Genomic DNA, 22,368 nt, shown 5'->3' with positions numbered 1-22,368 from the left:
AAAGAATTTGGAGACAGACTCAGAGGGAAACTTGAGAACAATGTTATGAGAGCATAAGAAAAAACAACAACAATGGACCAGTTAGCTATAGATCTCAGCAGCTGCCTAGAGAAAGTAAATGAATATGAAGAAGGGAGAAGGCCATGCTGTCTGCAATGGAGGTCAACAGGCGGCCACACCACAAAAGAAAACTGGCATTTCCGGGAAATGGTGAAAAAGTCCACCCCACAGGGAGCAGGCGCTGAGAGGCTGGCCAACATCTGAAAGGAAAATATATTATTAAAAAAAAAAAAAAAAAAAGGAAGCCCGGTATGGTGGTACACTTTTAAGGCACGGACAGGCAGATCCCACTGAGTTTAAGGTCAGAGCTAAGGCTCTGTAGCATAGAGAGGGAAGGAGAGAGGGAGAGAGGGAGGGAGGGAGGGAGGGAGGGAGGGAGGGAGGGAGGGAGGGAGGGAGGGGAGCTGGAGGGTGGCTTGGCAGTTAAGAGCACTGGTTGCTCTTCCAGAAGCCCTGGTTCAATACGCAGCACTCATATAGCAGCTTACAACTGTCTGTAGCTCCAATTCCAGGGGATCTGACACCTTCACAGACATACAAACAGGTAAACCACAACGCACATACATACATACATACATACATACATACATACATACATACATACATACATACACAAATCTTAAAAAATATAAACAGGAAAAAGTTACTTTTCCAATGTCATATTTGGCAGGGGCCTCAGTCTGCTGTTTAGATCTTGTAAAGCAAAGGAGAAGTTAGAGTTATCAACAGCATACAAACATTTTGCCTACAATTAGGAGAGGCATTGGGCAGTATTTTGATCTGATTACAACTGGTGAGCCTGTGAATACTTACCTACTGTGTCAGTAACTCATGCAAAGGCCTGTAAGCTGGACTGATGGCATATCTCTCTTTAAAGGTTAGGGTTTTAATTTGCTCGTCCTTACTGCTAGTTGTTTAGGACTGTGTATGTGGTCAGAATGAACCATTTGTTGATAATAAGGCCAGTTCCAAGTGCGGTACTCTGATTCCTAGAGACGGGAGACACTGGGCTCCTTTAGCATTTACCAGCTGTGCCAACTGCTGGGCTGAGTTATGGTCCTTGCTGACCGTGTGGCATCTCTTGGAAGTACTGAGGGCATTTCCTTGTTTTGTCCTTCTCCTTTGTAGTATATACACTGGTTACACTCCAACCTCTGGCACTGGGTCTCCTGGCTCCTTTGACCAAGAAGATGGACAACTTATCAGAGCTGTAGGGACTTTTGAGAGTGCCCTTAGTCCCTGGGATGGAGCTGACTTGGGGTAGTGGCCAAATATGGGTTCTGTGACCATGTGTTCACATCAGCATAGACTTCCAAGTATGGTATCAAAGTAACACCCAGGTCAGTTTTTTTTTTTAAAGTTAAAAGTTCCTTAATTTTTTATTCCTGGTACCATTACCACAATTTACAGAGCAATATACCTGATGTAATGAAAAGAAAAAGAAAAAGACAAAGCTACAACAGATAAAAGACCTCAGGAATGTACATCTAATTAACACTACACGGCATCAATCGATAACTGCACTTTTGCAAACTGTGGCTATGACAGTCCTGAACAAGAAGGGCTTCCTGTTTAAGCTGCAGTAACTTCTCTGACTATGGATCATCGTTCCTTCTGTGGCAGATTTTTACAGTTCCTCTAATGCATTTGGAACGACTATCTCAAAGTAACCTGCAGTTTTCCTGACAACTCTTTGCTCTCTCTCCTGCTAAGAACTGTAGCCATTTGTTTGTTTTATTTTAAAACCTTCTGCTGCCGTATCCACCACTTCCAGCTCCAGATCCATAGCCACCACCATAGGGACTGCCTGGCTTCTTCCACCAAAACTGCCCCCCTTCATGGGTCCATAATTAGATTGTTGCTGTCCACTATAATTTCCAAAGTCATTATAGTTCCCACCACCACCATAGTTACCTCCACCAAAATTTCCTCCTTCATTGTAACCATCATATCCTCCTCCTCCACCACCATATCCACCACCTTGGTTTCCATATCCTGGTCCACCACCTCCATAACCTCCTCTACTACTGTAACCAGGACCATAGTTGCCACCATCACCCCAAATCCATGATATCCACCATCACCATCTCCATAATTGCCTCTGCGGCCACCACCTCCACCACCATAACCTCCTCCTCCACCAAAGTTTCCTCCACGTCCCATAAAGTTGCCAGATCTGTGATCCAGCAGACGGCATCTCTTGTTTAGAAAGGGCCTTTTTCACTTCACAATTATGCCCATTAATAGTGTGGTATTTCTGAACAATTTTATCAACTGTGTCATGATCACCAGAAGTTACAAAAGCAAATCCTCTTTTTCCCACTCTGCCTGTCTTCCATAACTTCTATGGTTTCAATCTTGCCGTACTTTTCAAAGTAGTCTCTCAGATTATATTCTTCTGTATCCTCTTTAATACCACCAACAAAAATCTTCTTCACCGTTAAATGGGCCCCAGACTTCACAGAATCCTCTCTAGAAACAACTCTCTTTGGTTCCACCACATGTCCATCAGCCTTATGTGGCCGAGCACACATTGCAGCATCCACCTCTTCCACACAAGAGCAGGTCACAAAACCAAAGCCTCTGGAATGTTTTGTTTGAGGATCTCTCATTACCATACAGTCTGTAAGTGTGCCCCATTTCTCAAAATGTTCTCTTAAGCTATCATCTGTGGTTTCAAAGCTCAGACCACCAACAAACAGCTTCCTCAGCTGCTCTGGTTCCCTTGGATCGTGGCCCTCCATTTTGAGACCGGACTTGCCTCTTCCAACTCGAGTTCAATATGGGACCGAGAAGAAGAGCCTCAGGTCAGTTTTAACTGAGCAACAAACTGCATTAAAATGTAACTGCTGTGTAGCACTTGGATAAAGTTTGACACAGATTTTTAAGTTAACTTTAAGTCAGGTTTCTTGTCTGTTTCCCTTTTGTTTTTCAAGACAGGGTCTTAATATGTAGCTCTGGCTGTCTTGGACTCACTGTGTAGACCAAGTTGGCCTCAATCCACCTGCCTCTGCCCTACCAGTGCTGGGATTAATGGTGTGTGCCACCACATCCAGCTAATTCAGGTTTCTTAATCAGAAGTCTCACACCTAGCAGAAACTATAAGCAATTTGATAAAACAATGTTAATATATATTAAAGACAAGGAATGCTGAAATCAGAGGAGTAAATTATTGTTCCAATCTTTGGATTTTAGGAGTAGTAGAGCTTAGATTATTTACCTCACGAGAGCAATTGTCTATGTCTTTGAGAACTAGGGTTTTTTGTTGTATTTTTTTCCCCAAGCAGTAGGATTATTCTTAGATCACTTTGGAATCAGACCTGGGACAAGGACTAGTCAAACATGTTAGTGGTAGATAAAAGGTACCATTTGGTGAGGAAGGCAATCAAAAGAAACAAGATCTAAAGGTCATGTATTTGGGTCGGGTCAGACTGAGACTGTAAACTTGGCTCTATTTTAAAAAAAACTGTCATGAGCACCAGCTGCTTTTCCAGGGGACCAGAGTTCAATTCCCAGCACTACATGGTGGCCTTAAGAAACATCAGGTAGTTAGTATGACCTACCAATGAGCAGAGCTTGCTGCAATGTGCAGTCCTTACAAAGAACTTTCATAACTTAGTTACAAAGGAGTTACAATCATAGGATGCCTAAGGAAGGGAGGAATGAGGGGGTGGTGGAGAAATAACAGATGTGGGATGGACAAATCACCAAGGAAGGAACAAATGCCCAAGGACACCTCTTCCCAAACCAGAAGGAATTGGGAGTAAAATGTTGTGCTGCCAAAATATCTGTGTATGACTTCATGTTTTGCAGTAGTGTTTCACTCTACAACTATTATCCTCATTTGAGAGTGGGTTGAATTTTCTGATTCTCTTTGTATACTTGAGTGTGCTTAGGACCAGAGGTCAACTTTTGAGACATTCCATTGATGGCTCTCTACTTCTTTGGAGACAGCCTCATACCTAATCTGCTCATTGATTAAACTAGTCTTTCTGGCTAATGATCTTCAGGGATCCACCTGTGTCTCCCACCATATTCTCCATTCCCTCCTGTCTCTGTGTCGGGGTTATAGATGTGTACCACCGTGTCTACCTTTTTAAGATTTTGTAGTTTTATTCTGTTTGGTCTGCATGTATGAATGAGTACCATGTCTGTGCCCAGAGCCCGAGGAAGCAAGAAGAAGATGTCAGATCTGCTGCAACTGGAGTTAAAGGTTGAGCCAAATGTGGGTGCTGAGAGCTGAACCTGGCTACTCCATAACAGTGTTGTGCTCTTAACAACTGAGTCATCTCTCCGGTCTCACACCATGTCTGCCTTTTAAGTGAATGCTAAGGTCTTCAGGCTTGCACATACAGCACTTACCAACCTAAGCCATCTCTGCAGCCTCCTGGCTTTACTCGTAATGCTGATCATCAGGCCTGGCAAAAAGTCCTTTCACATCCAGCAACTGTGGAAGTGAGGCTTTGGCATTTTCAACCGGCTTTTGCAAGACCAGCCTAAGGAAGAGGGGATGACCCAATGCAGCAGGAATACCTATGACAGCTTTGACAAGGAAAGCCCCTTTACCCCTACTAAAAACTTGAGGAAAACAGTCGCAGATGTGAGGGTTAAACTGAATTGGGAGTTATTATTAGCTGGGTAATGTATCAGTATAGAAATTCGCTGGCTCATGTGATTTGGCCAGGATCAAAGGTCAATCAACTCATAATTTTAAAGAAATACTGAGCAAAAAACTTTCTCCAAGTAAGCTCAATACATACATACATGCATACAAATAAATAAATATATGTGTAGGACTCATTCTATAAAAGCCGTAATGCATTTGCTCCCACACCTCCCACAATGCATGATTTCATCTGAACTTAGAAACTTAGCAGGATTAAGATCAGTACATGCACTCTGATCTCACATTCTGTTTAGAATACATGACTGCTTAGGATATATACAGTTAAAACAAAGTTCTTGGTTTTTAGGTGTTTAAGTTTTATTTTCTTTAAATTAGCCTTTGAAATGTGTGTTTACATTACCTTCCAGAAAAATAACTTTAAAAGGTACAGTCCTCATTTTGGCCAAGGAAGAATAAAGAACAGAGGTGCCTGCTATTAGCAGCAGTAGGTTATGACCAAGAGCAAGGTTTCACCCTCTTCCTTGCTATTGGACAAGATGAGTTCTGTGATGTCGCATGAGGTGTGAGTTAGAAATAAAAGCTGCACCACACTTTGCACATTCATAGGGCTTCTCTCCGGTGTGGGTTCGCTGGTGGACAGTGAGGCTTGACCTCTGTCTGAAGGCCTTCCCACACTCGTTACAAGAATAAGGTTTTTCCCCATTATGGATTCTTTGATGAATCAGTAGGTATGAGCTACAAGTGAAGGCCTTCCCACACTCATTACATACATAAGGGAGATCTCCACTATGAATTCTCTGGTGGACAATAAGGCAAGAGAGCTGACTGAAGGCTTTTCCACATTCGCTGCAGTCGTAAGGTTTCTCTGCAGTGTGAATTCTCTGGTGCACAATGAGGTGAGAAAAACAACTGAAGGCTTTCCCACACTCTTTACACTCATACGGCTTCTCCCCAGTGTGGCTTCGCTGATGCACGATAAGATTTGCACTTTGGGTAAAGGCTTTTCCACAGTCATTGCAAGCAAAAGGCTTCTCCCCAGTGTGGATCCTCTGATGGACGATGAGGTTGGAGCTTCGAGTGAATGTTTTTCCACATTCATTGCATTCATAGCATTTCTCAGTTATATGGACTTTCTGGTGGCGAGCAAGCTGCGAGCTGTAACTGAAGGCTTTTTCACATTCACCACACTTAAAGGTTTTTTCTAAGGAGTGAATTTTCTGATGAACAGTCAGATTTGAACTCTGAGTGAAAGCCTTCCCACATTTTCCACAAACATAGGGTTTCTGTCCAGTGTGGATCCTCTGATGCACAACAAGGTTTGCACTCTGAATGAAGGCCTTCCCACACTCATGACACTCAAAGGGCTTCTCCCCAGTGTGGATTCGTTGATGCACAACAAGATTTGCACTCTGACTAAAGCCTTTCCCACACTCACTACACGTAAACGGCTTCTGCCCAGGCTGTATTTTCTGTTTTTTAGCAGGAGCAGAACTAAGGCTATATTTCCCCCTAGTTTTCTTAGATTTCTCTTCTTCCTCGTCTTGGAAGCTTCCAGACAATGGGCAGTCTTTCACTTTTCTCAAATCTCCTTTTTCTCTCCTTATTCTCAGCTTTTTAAACATATTTCCCTTTTCACAAGATTCTCCTAGCTCAGAGCTTTGAAGGTCACCTTTCTGGATTCTTCCTAAAATCATAGGGGGCTTATCCGAGTCATCACATATCTCTGTTTTAGGAATCAATAACTCTAGGTTCTTGGTTTTGGTACCTGTACCAAGAAACAGATAATATAAATGTTAGTTTCCTCTTGCCTATAAAAAGAATAGGCTCATCAAGGTCAGGAAAATAAAAGACTTCATCAAAGAGGGGATACCACGGAAGGGTCTGTGCTCTGCCACACACTTGCCCCCACCAGAATCTATTATGGTTCCATTGTAAGTGTCACATATAAGACTGCATGCTGAATATTTGCCTCCAGCTAGTAGTGTTTTGGGGAAAGTTCTGCAAAGTCCTAGCCCTGTGCTTCCTGAGACAAACAGTTTCATCTTCCACATAATCCTGCTATCATTGTCTATACAAATTACTCTGAACTAAAACTGCTGTTCCTATAAACTAAGAGAGAAATTTCCCTCCTTACTTCTGTCAGTAATACCAGAGAAACAGGCCAAAACTCTAGACAACACTCTGGTTACCTGAAGACAAGTCTCACAACTGTGACCAGTTATGAAGGATACCAGCCCTTCCTCAACTTGCCTTTTTTTCTTGAGCTGCTAGTATGGTTAAGCATAGAGCTGATCATACGCACAGGTACACGGCCTCTCTGCTCTACAAGGGCCCCTCCTTGCTCTTCTGGAAAGGGGAGCTTGGCTATGTGGGGCCTGTTACTCATTGCCTTATACCCTTCCTGTTTTCCAGTTGTCTCATGTCTGCCTCTCCCCCACACCCTTTCTCTGGGATCTGTAACGTCACAAACCGAAGATAATGGTTTCCCAGCTTGGGGTAGAGTGAAGTGAGACCTGAAAAATTGTTTTAATGTAAGGAGATATTTATATACAGTGTTAGGGATGTAATCTTATCTCAGCTAGGCAGTGGGGTGGGACTTCTTAATCTCCCCCCACCCCATTCAAGTGAGCCATGGACCACCCTGCCACCTTCCTTTCCCCAAGAGTGATGGTTTATGTTTGAAGGAGAATAAAACTATTTTTACAAAAAAAAAAAAAAAAAGCATAGAGCTGATCAGTTAATTATAATCTCTATCCATAAACAAAAGACATTCCAACTTAGGCTTTTGTGTATGAAAATGATAGCAAAAGGATAAAATCTTTTGGTCCCCAGCTCCGAAAAAAAGAACCAAAAAAAGAAAAAAGAAAAAAGAAAAAAAAAAAAAAAAGGATAAAATCTGGACACGGTGACACACACTTGTAATCCCAGCACATGGGTATCTGAGAAAGGAGTATCTCTCAGAGTCTGAGGACAGCCTCCTCTATAGCAAGTTCAAAGACAGCCAGGATTAAACGAAGAGAATTTGTCTCAAAAAAACAAAAACTCATCAAGGCTGGGGTGTGGCTCAGCAGTTAAGAACACTGGCCGCTCTTCCAAAGGACTCGGGACTTGAGATGCTATACAAATATTCTATCACCAAACCATGGCCAGAGCATCAGTGAGTTCTCATCAGTATCTGACTTTCTTCCTTTTACTCCTTCCCCCTGGTGCAGAGGACTGAGCAAAAGGCAGCAATACGTTAAATATATGCACTGCATTTTGAACTATAAACTCACGCCTTTCACTATTTCAAAGAACATGTAATCTGTATAATCTTTAGCTGGTACAAGTTCTTGCTACCCAACCCTGGGCCATTTAAACCATCTGTAATGGGATCTGATGCCCTCTTCTGGTGTGTCTGGGGAGAGTCACGGTGTACTCATACACATAAGTTAAATAAATCTTAGGGGGAAAAAATGGAAGGGCAAAGCTAACCCCACAACCTCTGTGAGTGCATTGTGGCATGGGTACATAAATACATACACAAAGTAAACAGATAAATAAAGCCTAATTGTGATCTCGACATCTGGGAAGCAGAGGCAAGACCTTCAAAGATTCAAGGTCGTCTAGATTACATGAAACACTGTCAGGGAAAACGAACAAAAAACCAAAACAGAACAGAAAAGATTTGAAATTTACATTGTTGGCCCTCTAAGCAACTTTGTATACTCTAGTTATGAAGCATAATTTTTCTCCCTTGAGACAACTCTGACATTTTCAACCCTTAGTCACAGGCAATATTCTGCTACAACCAATCAAGACTGATTTCATGGGCCAGTGTTGTGGTATAAACTTTTAATTCCAGTAACTAGAGGACATTTGGCAGGTTGATATCTGTGAGTTCAAGGCTAGCCTGGTCTACATGATGAGTTTCAGGACAGCCAGGACTATGCAGAGATGTAGAGAGACCCTGTCTCAAAAACAAAACCACAAACCAAGATGATAACAACAACAATATTAATAAAGATTTAATTAAGTGAGAACATCTTACTGTTTTTAGTCTGTGTTGTCTCTTATAAAGATGAACATTTCCACCTGCTTCTTGGGTACCTTTTAATCTCTGTACATTTGAATAAACTGCTCACCCCACCCAACATTTGTGTCTTGTGTCTGTGCACATGCACAGTGTGCAGTGTGCATGTGGAAGTCTGAGGACAACTTGCAGGAGCTGATCCTTTCTCCCACGTGGTTCCATGGGATTGAACTCGGGTCAAAAACCGTGGCAACAACTGCCTTCATCATTGAGACATCTGATAGCCCTGAGCTACTGCTTTAAGACAGGGCTTCTCTGTGTAGCCCTTGTTCACTCTAAAGGCCAGGGTAGCCTAGAAGTCAGGGACCTAACCTGCATCTACCTCCTAAGTGCTAGGATTAAAGGAATAAGCCATCATACTCAATGCCTGAATTAACTTCTTAAATCATTTTCATACTAATGGTTTATAACTTCTTCCATGTTGAAGGTATGTTTTGTTTGTTTTGAGACAGAGTCTTACTATGTAGCCCTTACTATGTAGTTGGTCTGGACCAGCTATGTTGACCAGGCTGGCTTCAAATGCAGAGAGATCCAACTGCCACGATCTCAGAGTGCTGGGATTAAAGGCCATGATACCAAGCTGAAGGTGCCTGTCAAAGCACACGTGTGGCCGTCAGAGGTTGACTTCTGGGAGTCAATGTACTGCTTTCTTCCACTATCCATGTGGGTCTTAGGATCCAACTTGGTCATCAGGAGTCTTTACCTGTTCAGCTGTCTCAATAGCCCTAAAGTTACTAGCTTTAAAAAATTACTTCTTTCTTTTTATTTTATATGCATTGGTATTTTACCTACATGTATGTCTGAGGGCAGAGTCACTGGAACCAGACTTATAGACAGGTGTGAACTGCCATGTGGGTGCTTGCGATTAAACTAGGTCCTCTGGGAGAGCACTGAGTGCTCTTACCCACTGAGCCATTTCTCAAGATATTTAAGACATTTAAGACTGAGGTTGTCACTTGATTGGTAAACTGCTTGCCTAGCATGTATGAAGCATTGGGTTTAATCCCCAACACACATAGTGACACTGGGGAAGTAAAGACAGGAGACCAACAGTCAAGGTCAGTCTTGCCTATTTAGTGAACTTCAGGCTAGTCTGGGCCTTCGGACCATCTCAGAAAAGAAAATGAAAACACATGCAGAGCACTGTCCTTTGCTTGCAACTTATGAATAACCATAAAACACATGAAGACATGGGCTTACATGTGTGTGGACATGGAAAGTGCTGAAAAGTAAGCATGATGAATAAGTGAGTTTGGAACTTACCCGTGTGGTCTTTAGACTGTATAAAGTAAGCCTCTTACTATGGCCACTGGATGAGCAGCTCTGAAGGGTTGACAGGGTCAACACCTTCACACTATATGGTTCAAAAAGAGAAACCAGACTCCTGCCCACGTTTTAATGTGACTGAGATCACGGTGCTGAACTTTACCTAGTGGGGTTGGGTTCCCATGAGGCTCCAGGATTTCACTCTTGACCAGAGTCCCTGTCAATGAGTAGCTCCCAAGGGGTGAAGCAGCAGCAGCCTCCTGTGTTGCTTTTAGTACCACTGCCATGTCCCAGAACATTTTCTGACCCTAGAAACAAGTGAGCATAGTTTGTTTATGAAGGGGACTGAAGACTGCAGCGCTGTGATCACAGCTTTGAAGATGAAAACACATTCGTGGAGATCACAGACACTGGGGAGGAGCCTTCCCCAGCTCCCCAGGACACCTGGGGGAAAAGCAAGGCTACCACTTTGAATTATTACTCACTCAGCTCTACAACGCACACTCTAGTCTGCTGCTGAGTCCTGGCTTGGACCAGCAGGGAGCATGGCTTTAAGAAGCTCAGAGGGCACAGCACTCACTTCACGCTACAGAAATCAGCTGTGCTGGCACCTGGGGAGTGGCTGCAGGTGGATCAGAGGTTCAAGGTTAGCAGAGTTTGAGCGCAGCACTGGGACACATTTTTCAGCAGGATTTTCTGGTCCCCAAAGATAATCATAGACTTTCATAGAGAGCTCTGGGAAGACCTTTGAATGAACCTGGGGTGTGCTTGAAACCATTAAGGGCAAGCCAAAGTGTGGCAATGCATGCCCTTAATCCCAGCATACGGGCAGTGAAGGCAGGGCAGGAGACTCAGGAATTCAAGCCAGGTTGAGCTATGTTATTTGTCTATAGAGGAGCAGTACCTGTAGCAACACCCAGACCTCCTACACCCAAGTTATAGGTTAATAACCCCAGGTGGCAGACGTCATCCACAATAAGGAGCTTGACACATTCGTAAAAACACAGAAACCCAGGTCTTATTCTCAGAATCTGGTTTGATTACAATGGAGTATAATGTGGGCAACGAGATGCTGTAAGGTTCAAGTTCTATGTAGCAATGGTTGGAAGCTGCAGATTTATAGAGAACACCAACACATCACTCAGAAGGAAAATTCTCACTATATTCCAAAGGAATAAAGGTCAGGGCCCTAACCAGGAAAAAGGAATCTGGGTCTGACAGGACAGTGCCTGTGAAACCATCTGGGTCTGACAGGACAGTGCCTGTGAAACCATCTGGGTCTGACAGGACAGTGCCTGTGAAACCATCTGGGTCTGACAGGACAGTGCCTGTGAAACCATCTGGGTCTGACAGGTCAGTGCTGTGAAACCATCTGGGTCTGACAGGACAGTGCTGTGAAACCATCTGGGTCTGACAGGACAGTGCTGTGAAACCATCTGGATCTGACAGGTCAGTGCTGTGAAACCATCTGGGTCTGACAGGACAGTGCTGTGAAACCATCTGGGTCTGACAGGACAGTGCTGTGAAACCATCTGGGTCTGACAGGTCAGTGCTGTGAAACCATCTGGGTCTGACAGGACAGTGCTGTGAAACCATCTGGGTCTGACAGGTCAGTGCTGTGAAACCATCTGGGTCTGACAGGACAGTGCTGTGAAACCATCTGGGTCTGACAGGACAGTGCCTGTGAAACCATCTGGGTCTGACAGGACAGTGCCTGTGAAACCATCTGGGTCTGACAGGACAGTGCCTGTGAAACCATCTGGGTCTGACAGGACAGTGCTGTGAAACCATCTGGGTCTGACAGGTCAGTGCTGTGAAACCATCTGGGTCTGACAGGACAGTGCTGTGAAACCATCTGGGTCTGACAGGTCAGTGCTGTGAAACCATCTGGGTCTGACAGGACAGTGCCTGTGAAACCATCTGGGTCTGACAGGACAGTGCCTGTGAAACCATCTGGGTCTGACAGGACAGTGCCTGTGAAACAATCTGGGTCTGACAGGGCAGTGCCTGTGAAACCATCTGGGTCTGACAGGACAGTGCCTGTGAAACCATCTGGGTCTGACAGGACAGTGCCTGTGAAACCATCTGGGTCTGACAGGACAGTGCTGTGAAACCATCTGGGTCTGACAGGTCAGTGCTGTGAAACCATTTGGGTCTGACAGGACAGTGCCTGTGAAACCATCTGGGTCTGACAGGACAGTGCCTGTGAAACCATCTGGGTCTGACAGGACAGTGCTGTGAAACCATCTGGGTCTGACAGGTCAGTGCTGTGAAACCATCTGGGTCTGACAGGACAGTGCTGTGAAACCATCTGGGTCTGACAGGTCAGTGCTGTGAAACCATTTGGGTCTGACAGGACAGTGCCTGTGAAACCATCTGGGTCTGACAGGACAGTGCCTGTGAAACCATCTGGGTCTGACAGGACAGTGCTGTGAAACCATCTGGGTCTGACAGGTCAGTGCTGTGAAACCATCTGGGTCTGACAGGACAGTGCTGTGAAACCATCTGGGTCTGACAGGTCAGTGCTGTGAAACCATCTGGGTCTGACAGGACAGTGCCTGTGAAACCATCTGGGTCTGACAGGACAGTGCCTGTGAAACCATCTGGGTCTGACAGGACAGTGCCTCTGAAACTATCTGGGTCTGATAGGACAGTGCTGTGAAACCATCTGAGACCTGCACTTTTCACTTTTTTTTTTTCCCTCGGAGCTGGGGACGGAACCCAGGAACCCACTGAGCTAAATCCCCAACCCGAGACCTGCACTTTTCTTCTTCTCCTCCCAAATTCGTCATTTACCTTCTCCTCCTCTTCTGATCCACAGATGCTCACGTAAGGACCCTCCCCCAGGGCCCAGTTCTTGATGTTCCCAGAGAACACTTGTTGGCTGGATGCCTGACTTATGACACATTCTTCATCTTCTTCCTTTTTCACCTTCACTGGGCTCCAAGAGGCTCTGCCCATGGTCTCTTTCAACTCTGCAGTCATCTTCTCTGTTCAGTGCAGGATCTTTGACAGCTGACAGGCACCCCCCAACAGTTAAGCTCCATCTAATCTTCAAGTCTCCAAAGCCAAGATGAGCTATTCACTGCAAAACCAGAAAACATGGTTAGCAACAGATACATAGCATGGATAACACTCACCATCAACCACTGGTTGATGTTCCCAGTTCTCAGCTAGTGATCCTTCAAATGATGGGAGCTGACTATAAATACATAACAAAAATAGATGTATAAACCGCCTTTTATTTTTGATACAAAATAGTATTTTGCCTGGTGTGGTAGTGTACACCTTTAATCCCAGCACTTGGGAAGCCTACATAGACCATCCAGGGCTGCATATTGAGACTCAGAAGGGGAAAAAAAGGAAATACAGGAAGAACTAAAAACTTTTATATAGAAAAAGATTAAGGAAAAATTCCAACCCGGTGATAATTACTATTTTACTTATAGTTTATTTTCACTATGGGGACAGCTATTTTCAGAATTAGACTGATTTTGTTTTGTTTTGTTTCCTTGAGAAAGGGTTTCTCTGTGTAGCCCTGGCTTTCCTGGAACTCACTCTATAGACCAGGTTGGTCTCAAACTCAGCCTGCCTCTGCCTCCTGAGTGCTGGGATGTGCTACTACTGCCCAGCTAGACTAATTTTTTTTTTTTTTTAAGAAGAGGGATATTACAAAGACTCCTTGCCAAGGAGAAAAAGAATGATTATCTTAGAGAGTATAATTAAAAAGTATTTTTGAGGTTCTTTTCATCTGTTTTATTTTTTTTTAATTTTACTTTTCTTGGATATTTTATGTTATCCCCTTTTACCCATCTCTCCCCCTGCATCTATGAGGATTCTCCCAATCCCACGCACCCATTCCAACCTCAATGCCCTGGCATTACCCTACAGTGGAGAAAATGAGCCTTCACAAGACCAAGGGCTTTTCTTCCTATTAATACTGGACAATGCCATCCTCTGCTACATATGTGGCTGGAGTCATGGGTCCCTCCATGTGTACTCATTGGTTAATGGTTTAGTCCCTGGGAGCTCTGGTTGGGTCTAGCTGGTTGATATTGTTGTTCTTCCTCTGGGGTTGCAAACCCTGTCAGTTCCTTCAGTCTTTTCTCTAACTCCTCGACTGGGCCCTTTGTTTAGTCCAATGGTAAGCTGCCACCATCCTCATCTGTATCAGGAGGGCTCTGGCAGAACCTCTCAAAAGACACCCATATCTGGCTCCTGTTAGCAAGCACTTCTTGGCATCAGCAATAGAGCCTGGGTTTAGTGACAATATTTGGGATGGATCCCCAGGTGGGGCAGATTGGAAAAAGATCTTTACCAATCCGATAGATACATCTAATATATACAAAGAACATAAGAACTTAGATTCCAGAGAGTCAAATAATCCTATTAAAAAATGGGGTACAGAGCTAAACAAAGAATTCTCAACTGAGGAATACCAAATGGCTGAGAAACACCTAAAGAAATGTTCAATATTCTTAGTTATCAGGGAAGTGAAAATCAAAACAATCCTGAGATTCCATCTCACAGCAGGCAGAATGGCTAAGATCAAAAACTCAGGTGACAGCAGATGCTGGCGAGGATGTGGGGAAAGAGGAACATTCCTCCATTGCTAGTGGGATTGCAAACTGGTACAACCACTCTGGAAATCAGTCCGGCTGTTCCTCAGAAAACTGGACATAGTAATACCTGAGGACCCAGCTATACCACTCCTAAGCGTATACCCAAATAATGCTTCAACATACAACAAGGACACGTGCTCCACTATGTTCATAGCAGCCTTATTTATAATAGCCAGAGGCTGGGGAGAACCCAGATGTCCCTCAACAGAGGAATGGATACAGAAAATGTGGTATATTTACACAGTGGAGTACTAGTCAGCTATTAAAAACAATGACTTCATGAAATTTCTAGGCAAATGGATGGAAGTAGAAAATATCATCCTGAGTGAGGTAATCCAGTCACAAAAGAACACACATGGTATGCACTCACTGATAAGTGAGTAATAGCCCAAAAGCTTAGAATACTAAGAAAAAAATTCACATACCATATAAAGCCCAAGAAGGAGGAAGACCAATATATGGATGCTTCATTCCTTCTTAGAAGGGGAAACAAAATACTCACAGGAGGAAATACAGGGACAAAGAGTGGAGCAGGGACTGAAGAAAAGGCCATCCAGAGTCTGTTTGATGTTTATAGTTCCCACATCTTCTAAATGTTTGATAAGACTAAATATTGGTCTTAAAACAAAATCATTCATGTTGATGTTGTTTACCCTTATTTTAAATTGTTACCCAATAATCTTTAATTGTTAGTCTCACTAACAATTAAACACATTTAGTTGACCTTTACAGACACTTGCATAAACATACACATACACAGATAGGGTGATGCCCCGGTCCCTTGTGTGTGCACCTTCAGACTGCATTTGCACGGGTCTCACAACTCTGTACCGGTGGTTTTGCTCATTGTTTCTACCGTACTGGGAATCTATACAAAGGCCTAATGTATACTAGACAAATGCTCTACCACTAAGGTATACCCTTGGCCACAACCAGTTCTTGACTCAATCAGTGTTTCAAAACAGTCTTAATAATCTTTCAATATACAGAAGATACAGAAAACACACACAAACACACACACACACACACACACACACACACACACACCTCATTCTGGTAGAGTATTCTAAATTTACTTAACCATATCCTTATTTTGGTAATAGTTTCCTGTACAAAGAATTCCTTTCACCTGCTGCAATACTCCTTTAGAAGGAACTAGCTTAAGGGTTTATATTTATTGTCAAACTGCTTTCTAAAGCAGCGCCTAAAGCCAGGCACACAACTCCTGATTAACAGGACCTCTTTATCTCAAATAAGCCGACAGGGGTTTTGTTTATTTTATTTTAAATAAAGCCAAACGATCTATTTTAGTTGTATGTAAGGTGTTTGAAATTTTTGCACCTATTCCTCTTTGGTTCTTTTTCTAGAAACTGGTGCTAATGTTTACTAAATCGCCATATTCAGCTGCTGCTTCAAGAATAATCTTACTCCTTTTCCACCATCAACTTTACTGTACACACTGAAATTCTTTAAGTAATGTCACGAATTTCACCACGGCGTCAAACAGTAATTCTGGCGGGTTATTCTAAGTGGGGCTAAGTCTCCTGGCACAAGAGCTTGAGACTCGTTCGACCATGTGCTTGAGTCTTCTGGCCAGACAGACCCCCGCGGGCCCCTCGCCCCAGCAGGCCGGAGCCATCTGCACAGGACGCCTCCTCTATCCCCGCCAACAGGCTCGCCGCCCGACCCGGACGCCCCAAGCTACCTCCCGGCCCCGCGATTGTCCGCGATGGTCGGTGGAGGACAATCCCACGCCTCTCGCCGCGACCCGCTCGCCACGTTGGCCCAGCCGGGCCGGCGATAGCTTCGCGGACTGAGATTCCACCGCCTCTCAGCAGCAACCGGGCCGAGAACAATGACCGGACAGGAAGTGCCTCGCGCTGGGCTTCCGGCTCCCCAGGCAGGCCGGCCTCTCTAGGAATGAATCTACGGGGGTCGTCCGCCTCGGTGCCGAGGGCGGGCGGGCGGGGCATTAGCCGGTTAGGCAGCTGCGTTCTCCCAAGCAGAGCTGACGATGGTAGACAGTTCCCTCACCATTTTATCTTCAAAATATCAAATGGTACAGAAAAACGGGCGGAATGGGCAGAGGATACCCCTATCCTTCATCTGGGACAACATTTGCCTTAATTCTCATGTATAATGAAGGTCAACTTTGGAAATTATAAACATTAACCGTCATTGCCAATAAGAAAAATAACAACCATTCACATTTAGATGTATTTAACTGTTTAAAAATTTAAAATATTTCAAACCCGTTAGGAGTGGTGGTGCCCAGTAAGCACTCAGGAGGCAAAATCTGGCGGATCTCTGTGCACTGGAGTTGGCCTGATCTACACAGTGAGTTCCGGCTTAGCTAGGGCTGCATAGAGAGACCAGGTCCCATGAACAAAACTCACAGACATTTCAAAACTGCTCTCTGCCCTCAAATGAGTTCCACAGCACACCACTTAGGTGTCTGTAGTTTTGTGTGTTTGAAAAGATAAAATCAGAGGAAGACAGCACCCTTCACTCAGGTCCCTCAATGAGTAAATTTTAAATAATTACACAGCATCAAACCAAGGACTAGTGGCCACATCTGTGATCCCAGCTCTTGAGAGGCTATGGCTGGGTCACCAGAAGTTTGAGGCCATGACGACATCACATAGTCTAGGGGAAATCCAGACTCCAAACCTATGTCTTCTGATTCTAAATACAGTGTTCTTCCCTGGTTGGTTTCAGACAGCAGACTCTTCCTACTCACTTCTGTATCTCACAACTCTGGATCACACTTTTATATAGGCTTTCTGTAACACCTGCACACCATCTTTTTTTAAAAAAAAAAGTATGACGTGCATGTTTAAAAACAATGCACAGTTTTTTACATTTAAAAATTTATTTCGCTATCACAACTTCACCATTACCTTTTTTTTTTTTATTTTTTTGGTTCTTTTTTTCGGAGCTGGGGACCGAACCCAGGGCCTTGCGCTTCCTAGGTAAGCGCTCTACCACTGAGCTAAATCCCCAGCCCCCACCATTACCTTTTTATGAGACAAACAGTTTCTTCAGTCTTGAAGTGCTCCAAAGCCTCTTTCCAGAGTCACAGTAAGTGATTTGGTACCAGTTATCTTTTAATTGGAATGGAGGTTGTTTTTCTAGACTTTGGAAATTGTAGGATGATGTCATTACGCAGGTGAAGGCAGGTATAGGATAGAACGAGGCCTGTCATTGGACGAGAAGGAAGGATGGGTGGGAGAAAAGTTTTAGAGAGAGGAGGAGACTGGAGTAAGACAAGAAGAGAACATGGAGGCTGATGTTAAGATTTCTCTCTGCACCTTTACAGGTTGTTATGAATGTTCATAAGGGATGGATGTGTACAGGGCTTTGTCTAGGTGGGCAATTATATCTTATCATTTGGATCAGAGGTTATTGTGTTGTGTGCTCTTTCATGTGGCGATTTAAGTTCAAGAGAGTATGTGACACTAGGCTGCCACGGAATTGGGATGTATATTTCTGGCATGGTGGCAACCTGCCTTGGGAACTAGATGGGTAAAGAAAGATTGTTTCCAGGCTCAGAGAGAAGCCATGGGTGGTGTGATATGGGATGGAGCAAAGCAGGTGAGACGCTTTGCTGACTGAGATGAAGATATCTACAGATATCTTGGGGAACTGTGGTGCCAGACCTAATGCAGGCGAAAAAGAGAGCTTTATTTTATTTATTTATTTATTTTTATAATTTTACAGCAACAGAAAATCTAGGGGAAGTTTCTTCAACTTGTCATAAAGTGGTCATGAGTTTTCCCCACTAAGACTGAGGGATCACAGCTCAACAGTTACTTCACTATGACTGTGTGCCATTTCACATGACTGTATTTTTCTCTTTTATGTTCTAGGTTCAAACACAGTGTCTTAGTTAGGGTTTTACTGCTGTGAACAGACACCATGACCAAGGCAACTCTTATAAGGACAACATTTAATTGGGGCTGGCTTACAGGTTCAGAAGTTCGGTCCATTATCATCAAGGTGGGAACATGGCAGCACCCAGGCAGGCATGGTGCAGGAGGAGCTGAGAGTTCTACATCTTCATCTGAAGGCCACTAGTGGAAGACGGACTTCCAGGCAGCTAGGATGAGGGTCTTATAGCCCACACCCACAGTGACACCTACTCCAACAGGGCCATACCTTCTAATAGTGCCGAGCATATACAAACCATCATGCCCAGGACCTTATGTATGCTGGTAAGCACTCTTATAATAATGCATATGCCAAGCCATACCTAGATTTTCTGAATCTCTCTCTGAGACTCACTGGCCTCAAATTTGCAGCCAAAATAATTCTTCTACAGTATGAACTTTTTGTTAATGGTGAAGTCTTGAAGTCTGTAAGAATTCCTTTGTGGACCCCACACACTCATGTTGATTTTCATCTGTGGGAACTTTCTGGTGTAGTGAGGTTTTATTTTTTGCCTAAAAACTTTATTACGATCATTACACCTATAGGATTTCTCCCCATGTGTATTCTCTGGTAGCCAATTATATTTCTCTTAGAGGCAAAAGATTTCCTGACTGTGAGAACACAGTCATAAGGTTTTTCCCCCAGTATATATTCTCTAATGTACCACCAAGTTTTTATCTGACTAAAATCTTTTCCACAGTCTCCACATTTATCAGTTTTTTTCCTCCAGTGTGAATTCTTTGATGGACCATAAGATTTCTACTAGAGGTAACGATTTTTTTTCCTGCATATATGACATACATAAGATATTTTCCCACTGTAAATTCTTTGATGTTCTATTGTGGGTAAATGTAGCAGGGACAGTAGGGCTGCCTCTATGTAAACACAGCTGCAAAAGCATCTCCTACAGGAGGACAGCCTGAGAGCAAGTATTGCTGGTGCAAACAATGACAGCCAATCAGAGACTGCTGTCTAAAATAGATATTTTCTTAGGACCAATGGGGGCGTGGGTGGAGGGTATTAAAGGAGCTTGCAGCAGTGCTCAGATGAGCTTACTGCTGTGTTTCTCACCTGCTCCCCACGTCTGTGTCATTGACCAACTAATCCCCAACCCCCAGCGGCAGGTAGGGTCGGGCGGAGAGCAGTCCAAGCACAGGCAACAGGTAAAGCCTTTCCACATTCGGTACACTCATAGGACTTCTCGCCCCCGTGGTTTATCTGGTGCGCTATCCTCTGGTGCGCTATCAAGTTTGAGTGGTAACGGAAGACTTCCTCACAGTCAGTGCACTTAAGGAATTTCTCCTTGTATGAATCCTGTGACTCCCAATGAGGCTTTCCCCCACAGAATGATGCCCGTCCCACACTCATTGCATTCATAGGGTTTCTTACCGCTCTGGATTACTTTGTGCTCAACGAGGTTCCAGTTTGAACTGAAAGCTCTCCCACGCTCACTACGTTCAAAGGGCTTTTCTCCCGTGTGGATTCTACAGTACAAGCAGGCTTGAATGATAACTAAGCACCTCCCCACAGTCCTCACCCTTGAATGCTTTCTCCTGGGTATGGAGCTTCTTTCTGATGGACCATGAAACCTTTGGTTATAATAAAGGCTTTCCCACACTCTCCACATTTATACAGCCTCTCCCCTTTACAGAGTCTCTCATGGTCAAAAAGGTTCCTGTTGACTCCACAGTCTTTGTGCTCATGGAGTCTCTCCTGTGTGGAAGCTTCGAAATGCAAAATGAGGCTCTTCTTCAGAATAAAAACTCTCCCATAGTCCACAGGGCTTTTCTCCATCGTGGAGTCTCTGAGAGTCACACAGATAAGCACTCTGGCTAAAGCTTCATCACACTCGGATCATTTGTGAGGCTTCTCTCTGCCGTGCGTCCTTTTATGGTCAGCGAGGTTTGACTTGGAACTAAAAGTCATCCTATTTTTTTTCTTTTTTTCGGAGCTGGGGACCGAACCTAGGGCCTTGCGCTTGCTAGGTAACGCTCTACCACTGAGCTAAATCCCCAACCCCGTCATCCTACTTTTTATAACCAAAGTTTCTCTTCTGTTTGGACTCACCTGTATAAGAGGAGGCTTTTACTTAGAATGAAAACTTTCCACATTCCTTACACTTGTAAGGGTCTCTGCACTGTAAAGTCCCTGGTGGTCAACAAGGTGACCTGAGCAAACGTTTTCCCACATTCAACACATTTATAGGTATTGAGGCCTCCCTCCCTACATAGCTGTAGCCATTTTGTTCCGTGCCTACCAACCATTTCATATTGTTGCTGTAATATGCCTGCCAGTCACTGATGCAGAAAAATAACGACTCAGAGCAGGGTCATGGTGACCACATACCCTGTTATATTCTATATGCCATGAGGTTTGTCAATCTTGAGAAATTCTACAGCTTTATGTAGGACCCATCAAATTAAAGGTCAATGTGAACTGTTATGTCTAGAAATAGCTTGAGTCAGGGCTGACCACAGGGCAGCACCTGTGTATGAGTTCAATGTGGTTTTTGTGGTTTTAGCCTTTATAAGCTGGCTCTCAGAAATGTCAGAGGTTGCAGCTCCCAGCTCCTGAGTCTGAAGCTGCATCACTGATTGATCAGTCTTAGGCTGTGTGTTCAATAAACTATCTCTGTCTGACCAAGATTGGTGTTTGTGTGGTTTGTGGGGTGACACCTGCACCCCAACAACTTCCCCAGAGTGGATTCTTTGGTGCAGGATAAGGCTCTTTTTCAGAATGAAAGCTTTGCAAGACGTGTTGCTTTTATAAGGTTCTTACCCTTTGTGTCAATAAGGTAAGCATTCTGAGGAAACATTCATTATGTTATACTGTACAGACATTACATTATATGATCTCTCCTCTGAATGCTGTCATCAATGTATAAGGCCTGAGTGCTCAGAAAGCCCTTTCCAAATTCTTTATAAGGTTTCTCCCCAGTGTGGATTCTCAGTGGTTTAGAAGATAAGCACTTTGGGAGAAAGGTTTCCCACATTAACTGCATTTGAAAGGTCACTCCACAGAATGGCTCCTAAGTGCATTAGAAGGTTTGAGTGCTGAAAAGAGCCCTTTCCACATGAGGTTTCTCACCAGTGTAGATTCTCTGATGGTTCATAGATGGGAGATTCTATTAAAAAAAGTTTACAACATATGTTATACTTGTAAAGCTTTTTTTCTTTAACACCTATTAAATTTTTACAAGTACCTGAGTCTAAGGTCAATTTTTCTTCACAGTTCCCCCACTTCTGGCCTCATTTTTCTGGTGGAGTCCTTTTCTTCTTCTCTTGTTCACCAAGGGAAACTTTCTTCACTATATTTACTTTTTCCCTTTTCATTTCCCAACTGACTTGACAAAACTTGACACTCTTCTTCAAAAGCAAGGGCCTGAGAAATATGTCCTTGAAATGTCTTGATGTTCCCTTTTGATAGTCTGCTGTTTGGAAAACACTTAGTTTTGATGTCACCTCTTCATTCTCCTTAATGCTCTCCCTTTTTGGTAAATGGAATTAAGTGTGAAGTTATCAAATATTATATTTTTGAAAAGATGATTTGTTGTTGTTTTTCTTTTTTTATGGTGTCAGAGATGGAGCCTAGGGCTTTGTGTGAGGCAAAGTCTATCACTGAAACACACCCTCAGCCAATGCTTCCTTTGAGAAAGGATCTCAATATGTAACTTAAATGATCTTAAACTTACTGTGTAGATCAGAACATTCTCCAAGCCATGAGTGTCCTGTCTGTCTGTCTCCTAAGCACTGGGATTGCAGGGTAGCACCACCATGACAGTCTGTCTGTCA

General features: G+C 43.7%; 1 protein-coding gene and 1 pseudogene across 1 annotated transcript; both read right to left on the bottom strand.

Moving 5' to 3' along the window:
* Positions 1–431: 431 nt before the first annotated feature.
* Hnrnpa1-ps36 (heterogeneous nuclear ribonucleoprotein A1, pseudogene 36) lies at positions 432–4,706 on the bottom strand (annotated as a pseudogene).
* A 316-nt stretch (positions 4,707–5,022) lies between these two features.
* On the bottom strand, positions 5,023–16,490 carry Zfp105 (zinc finger protein 105). The gene is made up of 4 exons (NM_001012128.2): positions 16,353–16,490; positions 12,822–13,110; positions 10,189–10,333; positions 5,023–6,452 (listed from the first exon to the last, which is right to left on the bottom strand). The coding sequence occupies exons 2-4, from the start codon at positions 13,008–13,010 to the stop codon at positions 5,212–5,214; spliced, it is 1,575 nt and encodes a 524-aa protein (NP_001012128.1). The 5' UTR covers positions 13,011–13,110; positions 16,353–16,490; the 3' UTR covers positions 5,023–5,211.
* Between the last annotated feature and the right edge of the window lie 5,878 nt (positions 16,491–22,368).

Source organism: Rattus norvegicus, chromosome 8, assembly GCF_036323735.1.
Source record: "Rattus norvegicus strain BN/NHsdMcwi chromosome 8, GRCr8, whole genome shotgun sequence".
Lineage (NCBI taxonomy): Eukaryota > Metazoa > Chordata > Mammalia > Rodentia > Muridae > Rattus > Rattus norvegicus.
The sequence above is the reverse complement of the archived record's forward strand: the minus strand, read 5'-3'. Positions and strand labels throughout refer to the sequence as shown.

Bases quoted from the DNA above. Each gene is read 5' to 3' on its own strand.
- Zfp105 (NM_001012128.2), bottom strand. From the start codon at position 13,010: ATGACTGCAGAGTTGAAAGAGACCATGGGCAGAGCCTCTTGGAGCCCA. The intron at 10,334-12,821 runs GTAAATGACGAA...ACTTGTTTCTAG, and splicing joins GATCAGAAGAGGAGGAGAAG to GGTCAGAAAATGTTCTGGGA. The intron at 6,453-10,188 runs GTAAAGTTCAGC...TTCTTGGTACAG, and splicing joins TGGGAACCCAACCCCACTAG to GTACCAAAACCAAGAACCTA.